Source organism: Cryptomeria japonica, chromosome 3, assembly GCF_030272615.1.
Source record: "Cryptomeria japonica chromosome 3, Sugi_1.0, whole genome shotgun sequence".
Taxonomy (NCBI): Eukaryota; Viridiplantae; Streptophyta; class Pinopsida; order Cupressales; family Cupressaceae; genus Cryptomeria; species Cryptomeria japonica.
Genome location: NC_081407.1, coordinates 491,558,538 through 491,567,983, shown reverse-complemented (window position 1 = coordinate 491,567,983; position 9,446 = coordinate 491,558,538). Strand labels below are relative to the sequence as shown.

Genomic DNA, 9,446 nt, shown 5'->3' with positions numbered 1-9,446 from the left:
TTGGTATTTCACCTTTAATCACCCCTTGTAAATATCTCTCAATTGATGTTTCGTTGAAAAGTTTCTTCTAGGAAACCATAGTTTGATAATCTATTCACAAGGAGAACCTTTAAGATAATTGCTCATTCTTCTTAAGATTCAAACCTTATGCTATAATACTATTTGATGCAATCATGGGTCAAGGATCCAATTAAGGATTGTCCAACCATGCAACCAATAAATAATGAAATAAAAAATAATTAAACTTCGAAAAAACAAGAGCACTATCTTTATTGAATTTAGGATCATGAACTAGCTATAGTCTGTCGCAACGAGCTTCTTACATGTTGCGACATAGGCGTTTAACTATTGAATAATGAAAAACTTATAATTTTAAATGAAACTAAGTACATCTTAAATCTTTTATGTCTTCATCATGAAACCCCATCTTGAACCCTCATTATGATATTAACTTTCAAATCTCCAAATCCTTATTGTTGATTCTCCTTCTTCTTCTTGATCTTAAATGATTGTAAGTAACTAATATATAGCAATCCCAGACTTCAAAACAATTTGCATCAATTATATTGTGACACAAAGTTCAAAAATCCATGAAATATGTGGTTGGTACTAAAATAATGGCTACTCGAATAAAACAATAGTAATGGAAAAATAAATCTATGTAGTCCTTGGTGTTTCCTTGGGCCCACTAAATCTTTATATGTGTTCCTTAGTTGTCACAAACTTCAAATGATCAATGTTAATGGTAAAAATTAATTATGGTGATTTATTGGCTTGACAAACATGCTCAAACCAAATTATGATGCTTTATGTATTCACACACCTCAACAAAACATTAACTCAAAATTGCACAACCTCACAACCAAAATAGAAATAAAAATATAATGAGGGAGCTTCTTCTACAACATAATACTAAATAAAAGGCCTATAAACAAAAAAAAAACATGTTAAATATTTTTTTGGATGATTCAATATGGTTCTTGTCTCTTAGAATTCTCTTGCATAAATTGATGTCTTTGTTGAAACCAAAAAGCTAAATTTTTTTAGTTAACAAATTCTAGTCTTCTCCTTTTTGATTTTATACATTTTCTCTCTCTCCCCTTTTTTGGTAAGTGCTGTTAGAGGGGGCATCTCCTATTATACTAATCAGTAGAAATTAATGAAACTTGGTGCATGATGAACATTAAGTCCTTTGCACATTCATGGATCCTCTCAAGTCTAGGAGGGGAGAAAAGATACTTGTAATTATTAACGAAACTACCAAACTAACTAAGTGACCTCTCCTCTATGCCTTCCCAATACAACATCAGTGCCCGCTCTGTGACTTGCTTCTTGTTTACCACTTCAACATAAAAAATTCTTACGACCATACCGACCACATGACATTTATGAATGGTGGGCAATACAACCTTCACCACAACTTCATTTTCAGTTAAGACTAGATGCTATCTAAAGATGCTTCCCTAGGTGATGCTCCCCATAACCTGCACCACATTGGTTAGAAATTCTTCATATGCTTTGCCATCATGAATGTGCCCGTCATTCCACTTCTAGATTCCTATCACTTTTACAATTGCGTCGATGACTTTATGCTCATCCTTTGTTATGAATAATCTCTCGATTTGCTCCATTGCTTCTTTATGACACAAGCAACAAATAATGAAGAAACAAGACATTCTTCTTCTTGATATTGAAAGTTCCCTTGTTGAAAAGAGCCACTCCAATTTCCCAAATCATGGTTTAAATCTTATTAAAAATTTATCTCCTTTTTATTTTACTAATTCCCATCTCAATTTGATTTAACTAAATTAAACCAATATATTAGAAAACCTAAATTAATATTTTACTTCATACACAACCAATATAGTTTAAAAATATAATTTTCTATTGTACATATAATTTTTTATAACTTACACCTCCTACCTCTTGTATGCCCCATCCCTCAACCAAAGCTCTTTTAAGTTCTTTACGAAAATGAATATTTTTTAATTAGGAGTTGTAAGTAACGAAGCTCGCTATGGTGTCCTGTTTTTCAAATTTATATGGCTCTAAATACCCCCGTCCTCCTACCCGCCTTCAAACGATGAAGAAACAAAATTGTAAGCTGATTTTGATTCAGCCTCGTCTAAAAGAACGACATAAAAAGAAGAAAAGAAAGAAAGACACACAACAATAACATCCATTCTTTTAAGAAAGACACACAACAAAACATCCATTCTTTTAATAAGTTGGAACCCTCGACCTAAACAAGTTGGCAGCCTAAAGTCCGATCCCGATCAAATTATCTGTTTGCTGGCACCATTTTCTTTCAGACTCGATCCCGTTTTCACCAGAGGTATTCCTCTGTTGAAATTAAGCATGCTGCCAACATTTTCGAGGGGGCGTCCGCCCTCCACATTCAGACAGGGTCCCTTGTTTCCGCACTACCTTCGCAGAATTATTAAGGTATATATATATATATATATATCTTTCTCAGTGTCTTATTAAATCGATCTTGTGTTATACTTTTGTTTTTCAAATTTTGTTAAATTATGCCAGGATAAGATCTAGTGTGAATCTGGTGGGCTGCTTCGTTTAGTTTACGGTTGGTTTAGTAAATACCATGGCAATTTAAACCAGGATTTGGGAAATTGGTGCCAAGGTTATATATTTTTTGCTGTACTTAAATAGACAATTAAGGTTTGCATCATAGAAGACACCTTTCCACTAAGAAGACATGCTTGATTTTGTATTCAGCCTTTATTTTGCATCTCTTAGGTAAGCTTGCACCCTTTCTAAGAGATATTAAACCCGTGTGATTCTTGAATGTGCTCCATGCTCGTTACACCATTATTCCGCAATACATCATTGCCTCACTACATTTTCCACGGGGTTTTGCTTTGCCTTATTGCAGCGAGGGGAAATTGAATCTGGGTCATACTCTTGCAAGCGGTTGCCATTTTACTGAGACAACAAGCTTTTAAACTTTGTCATTGGATTCGGAATATCTTCAACCAACTGTATCTTTGTTAATTGTATACATTGCTAGCAGGTTGGTGAAAGAGGGAACGCTATCTATTTGGTCTACTGAACTCCGATGTTGGACACTGTTTTGTTTATAAAAGATACAGATTATTTGTGACTTAAGGGCGTAGAGGCTTCTACATTCCCTGAAATAAATATCGGAACAGTCTTTTGTATCAGTTTTTGCAATTCAGGTGTTTGTAGATGGATGGAGTGGACACAGCAGGCAAGGACATAGAGGCAGGACACAATCTATATGTGACGTTGTTTGTTTTTAGTTTGTGTTAGAGTTATTTCTTTATGTTGATTTTGAGCTGGTGAGATTCAGGGTCCAAATGCTGACCTGTGCCTAATAGGCCATCCAAGATGAAAGTTTGGCTGTTGCCATTCACTAGGGCACATACGATTCTGGTGACCTGAGGGGGGGATCCTGTCTAATTACAGGAGTTTACCCTAGCTCTTTGAATTGTAAAGCATCGACATTATCACCTTTGCATACTTGGTAAAACGATTAGCTCTGGTGATACAGTTGACAGAAAAAAATTCAGGTAGGCAGATCTTCTGTGTGGTTCGCAGTTTGCAAGCTGAGCTTCCTGCAGTTGGTCACATTCAACAAGTGCTGTAGATATGGTTATATAGCAAGGCTTCTTTTGTGTAGTTTGTACTGCTTCTCGACAAACTACAGGTGGAATCCACTTTGTGCTGAGAAGTATTGTGTTTAACAAAATGTTCCGTCATTCTATATGTTGATGCCATCTCATTAAGTTGATTTAATTTTTTATCTGATACGGTTTGGGGCTCAAATGCCAACCCTCATTTATTAGGATACCCAATTTTAAAAGTTGGTTGCCGAGAAATTCTCCAATTCCTAGGGGGTACAAACAAGTTTCCAGAGGGCAGTTCAATACTGTAATCATTGCACAACTACATACTTTCATATTGTATCTTCAGCTCTCATTGCTCATTCTTGCAACCACGCTTTTCGAATATCCTCGCGATCACGCTGCATAAATCTGCAATCATGCTGCATAAATCACCTTGCTTTTTGTCATATGTGCACTCACCCTATTGAGAGCTACACACCATTGGAGGAGAAATAAAGAACGATGAAGCAACCTTAAAGGAATGCGTTTTGGTGAAATCATTTTGATTTTATGTTTGTTTTGCATTTCGTTTTGATGTCTTTATCAGTTTGATTAGGATAAGTTGGCATGTTATTTTATTTCGTGGTGGCTTTATGATTTCATGCTTTGTTCTAACTGATTTCGTAGTAGACAGTTACAAGGATCTGCCAGTGGTTTGAGGTTATCGATGGGAGGAAGATTAATTTTTCAAGTTCTAAAGTAGGCCTTTTGTGTTTATGTTTATGAGGATCCATCAGTGAGTTGAGCCATGGGAGGAAGGTGAATGTTTCAAGAAGCTGAGTGAGAATGTTTCTGCACAAAACCAACATAGTCCAAAGCAGAAGACCTCAATTGATCTCTTTCAATTTGGAGCTCGATCATTTTGCTTTTACGTAAGCATTGGATCTTCATCTCCAAAATTCACTATAGCAGTAGAAAGGTCACAAAGGAAGACAAGACAAAGGAAGTCATGAACAAGAGGACGTTTGATATCCTGATTAAGGTTACCACATAAAACTTATTGCAATTCATTACAGGACTGATGGATCCCATTCTCCTATAGTCAATAATCATGTGAACAAACTTCATATTATTTGCAGCAGAGATATCAAATATCTAATCAAGTTCCTCAGTTTTAATTACCCATTTTGGGCCTAGAGTCGTGTACATCAGAGAAAATCAAGACAAATTGTAGGTAGAGGCTTGAAACAGAGCAAACATTGGTGCCCAAGATGAAAGTTTTAAGTGAAGTTCAGATTGATTGTCTAACTCAATGAGTTGGCACTCATTTGGGAGTGGAGCACGTGAAAAATTACAGTTCATAAAAAGCCTGAAATTTTGTGATGTTCATTGTTCAATATTAATGGGATAATCAAGCCTCCCTCGTGACATTTGCAAATTTAAAGGTGATGGCTAATATTCCCTTTTGTCATGATGAGCTTTTCAAGGCTTGGTCAAGCTGATGAGCTTGCATATTAGGTTAAACCAAATTCTGAAAGACGGTGATTCACTAGAAGGTCAGCAATGTGGTCACTTTGCAGTAGATATGAGACCAAGAATTGGGCTCAAAATGCGATTCCAAAATGTACTCATCCTCAAGAATCACATCAATGAACCAGTCTTGACAATGGCCTGTGTTCATAGAGCATTAACAATAACTTGCAAATTGCCTTCCTTTGCCAATCTCTTGATGCCTAATGAGCGTGTGAGTCTCAACTTCTAGATCGAGCATCAAACATGTTAGTCTGATGATTTCCTCAGAATACACCTGGCTTCCAACAGGAATTCTCATTAATATTAAACTTTATTCCATGTAGTTCAGGGGCAGTCTACGATTAGTCCAGACGGAGAGTCCTGGTGAGTTTCGAGTCGAGTGACCCTAGCCGAGTTTCAGGGGTTTGAGACTCTCGAGGAACTCACTCTAGTCGAGACTCACTAGAAACTGATTTTTTGCAGAGTCCCAAGTCGGGTCAGCCTAGCTGAGTTCATGCCGAGTCTGAGTCTCGTTGTTTTGAGTCTACCTGATCTCTTCACTCTTATTTGTTTTCTACCTTTTCCTGTTTCAGCAGTCGAAGTGGGAGATATGAATAGTTTCAGAAACTTATGATAAAATTGAAAAGATAAAGAAAATATGACGAGACTCATTTGCATTTCCAAACATTTTGTTGAAATTCTTTGAGCAAGTTACTCTGTGTGATTGGCAATCTCTGCAACATATTCTTTTAGAAATTAGAAACCAATAAAATAAGGACTGTGCTGCGTGGAAAATAGACAGTTCTTGAGCTAATCTTATGAGAGAAGCAATGCAAATAAGTTAAGATCTATACAATATTTAGCAGAGAAACAACACACCACACAAGCAATACCTTAGGAAAATCCTTTTTGGAAAAACGTAACCTCCAAAGCACATTGAATTTTTTGATCACAACAACAAGATTACAATACAATGCAGAGTAGCAGTTCTCTCAACATCAGATACACAAGATGTTCAATTCTGTTTCTGGAGTCAATATAGCAGTATAACCATACATTGAAATCAGCATCATAATAACTCTATCCCAAGCATCCAGAATATGGGCCATGGCAATCCAAGAAACCATAAATGGTTTCCAAATCCATGGACCAAACCAAGGGAACCATTTTGGGCACCCAAATTGGTCTCTGCAAATCTCAATGCCCCTCTCATGATAAGTCCACATTACTCTCAGTTAAATATTTGATTCATCAAATTTGGGCACTCTAATTTTGTCCATTGAAATCTCTTACAAGATGCTCCTACACGTGCAATTATTAGCTGTTCAAAGATGCTTCACCTATCCTGCTATTTAACCCCCTCTTACATTCTTGTAAACACGGCATAGTTTCTCTCATACATCTTACAATGTCGTATATGCTTGCTTACACACATCATAATACAAAATGCCAAGTGATGTAGTGTGTCTTCCCAGGAATCTCAAGATTCCTCCCAATTGTGGTGCCCTTTTTCACGAGGGCCCAATTTTATTTTCATGTTTTTACCCCTGATTTTTTTTGAGAGTAGTTTTTCCACACAAATAATTTGCCAACACGAACTGAAAATACTTGTAAAATTAAGTCTGATCTGATTTCTTATTCATTCAAAGCACACTACATAGCCTTGGAAACAACATTATTATAAACTCAAATTGAAAAAGCAGCACCGAACATCAATAAAATTTAATTTTTAGTCATTAATTCAATGAAATAGCTTAAATAGGCAGCCAATGAAGTCAGTACAGGTCTGTTGCAAAGTGAACATTTATAACAGTCATTATCAGCATTGTGACATGGCTTTTTGTGATTGAAATCAGACCTCTAGGAGGCTGTGATGGCACCAAGGACAGACCCAAACAAGTGAATAGACCCTTCAAACTGCTTAGAATTGGTTGACAGCACCTTAGACATTAGAATGTCACCTTAAATGACTTGAAACTTACTCAGATAAGCTTCAAACACGACTGCTATAGCTAACTGGGTGATTTTTATGTACAGGAGCAGCAAGCTATGCACTTCGAACACTTTTTTCCATCTCCAAAAATGCTTAGAAACACCTGCTAATAACCTTATTACATCCAGATGCCTCATAAAGAGAGATTTGCAGCCTTTAAAGCTCACCCCAAAACACCTTGGCATGGTATCCAATGCACCCTACACTTGTACTGTCTGGTAGGAGGGTGATTCCTCTTGGAAAAATCAGATTCAACACCAACCTCAATGAAAATACCTGGACATGGTCGCCCAGCTAGGACAAGAAGATTTATCAAATATCCAGAAGCAGATATCAAGTACCCTAGCATCTATCGATCATCATATGGCCCAACCTACTAGCTGAAAGTCTATGGCCAGACCTGGAAACTCCACAAAACCTTCCAAAAATCTTACAAACTCACTGAGAAACACTGTGCATCCACATAACACAAACTATTCTAAAAACCCAGTACAGAACACCGTATAGATCTTCATATTTGAAACCCAAAATCATCAAAAGTCGTTCAGACCCAATGTATTTCGTAAATGAAAATACTGAACCAGCCAGGGTGGGTCTTTTACCACTGAAACTAGAAGTCTTTTACCACCGAAACTAGAAGCAGAGGGATTTTGTTCAACAACTCCAGGAAGAACTCCAAAGCTCATTCTGACAGCATCTCTGAATGTGTGCAAACTCAGAATAATGCAAATTAGAGCCCCAATCCTCTTCCAATAACTTTTTGAGAGCTATTTCAGGAAAAAGCGTTTTGCTTTTTCAAAAAAATGTTTTTGCTTTTTTGCTATTAAAAAAAATGCTTTTTTTTTTGTTTTTGGTTACTTTTTTTGGAAAACGCTTTTTTGCTATATCATTGCTTGTTGAAAAAAACACTTTTTCACTCAAAAAGATCTCTTTGAAATATTAATAACAATTCACGTGCAAAGGCCCTTTGTTATCTCTCCTAAGTGTCCACTTTTGAGGAACATAATTCTAAAATATTTAAAACTAAAGTAAATTTTAAAACATAACTTTATAACTTTAGTGCAAATATTAAAATAATTTGAAGCACATTGGGAAAGGCCCACCAAAGCAACACAAACTGAAATCAAACATGACAAAACATTATTGGTGTTGAAGAATGATGCCCAGTGCTGGAACAAGTACTTACTATAAATAGCACTGTTTTCCAAGAACATTGGAACTCTCCTAGCTCACTTGGAAACCTACAGAAAACCCTGAAAACTAGGCAACGCTCGCAGAACAAGATGGCGTGAAAATGAGGACATTACATTTAATTAAAATTTTGGAGATTTTAGAGGGCCACCCATCCAAAAAGGAAAAATACTAGATTACAAAACATGAACTATAGAAAGGATCCACCTAAGCTTGAAACAAAAACAACAAGAGAGGACCAAACGATGAAATTTTCTTATAGATGCAAGAAACCAAAAGGAATAGACCAAAGCCACAAGGGTGACGAGCCTCAAGTTGATCTCCAACTATTGCCACTAGCATCACCACATGAAACTGCTGCTCCATCATGCCACTCATCTTTGTCAACAGATACCCAAGTAGTTGTTAATTTGGTAGAAGCTCTAAGGGACCAATCTCCACCTACTATGGGTTAGCCTAAGAAGTTTGACTATTATTAGCTAAGGCCAAGAATTGAACACCATGAATCTCCTCAGTGTTCAGTATTGCCCAGATCACCTTTATACTCGTAACATCTAGAATATTGTTATAATGAGTAACAACTTGATGCAAAATTACATTCCATAGGTCCAAGGAGAAAAAATGAAGGCCTATGATAGACTGGTTCGGCTCCTCAAACTTCTAAAAGAGAAAGTTGGCCTTACTCCCTTAGCTAATCAATGCATCACATGGTGGGGCCCATGAGATTGTTACAAATCTGACCACCCTATCCAACCCATTCTTGTGATGTGGTTTGAGCAGATCCAACACAACCCACATGCAAGTGTTCTTAGCTGGGATAACCTTATTTATTTTGGCTAGAAAGTCCTCCATAACTGGGTCCTTGTAGTGCGCGTTTGAAATATATTTTGTCCCTAGGACACTCTTCACTAAATTGAGTGACACATAACTTAGGTGGTAGAATTTTTTTTTAGGTGTTGATTAGAAATCTTTCCACAACAATGAAGATCACACTTGCTTCCTTGAATCCTATTTTTAGCTATGTACCACACTTTTAAAACTTGCAAGGCAAAATGGAGCCTCCAAGTTGGTGAGTGGATTATGATGAGCTTATGATATGTGGAAGGAATATGCTATTTTTAGCCTATGGACTCATCTTGGGATTTGGGTAGTGGGTTTTGAGT

General features: G+C 36.7%; 1 protein-coding gene across 1 annotated transcript in view; it reads left to right on the top strand.

The window, feature by feature from the left end:
* The first annotated feature begins 2,087 nt into the window (after window positions 1-2,087).
* LOC131044547 (uncharacterized) overlaps window positions 2,088-9,446 on the top strand; it is a 79,858-nt gene continuing 72,499 nt past the window's right edge. The window contains exon 1 of the mRNA XM_057977901.1: window positions 2,088-2,445. Within this exon, the coding sequence (XP_057833884.1) occupies window positions 2,359-2,445 (87 nt within the window). The 5' untranslated portion in view covers window positions 2,088-2,358. The remainder of the gene's footprint in view (window positions 2,446-9,446) is intronic.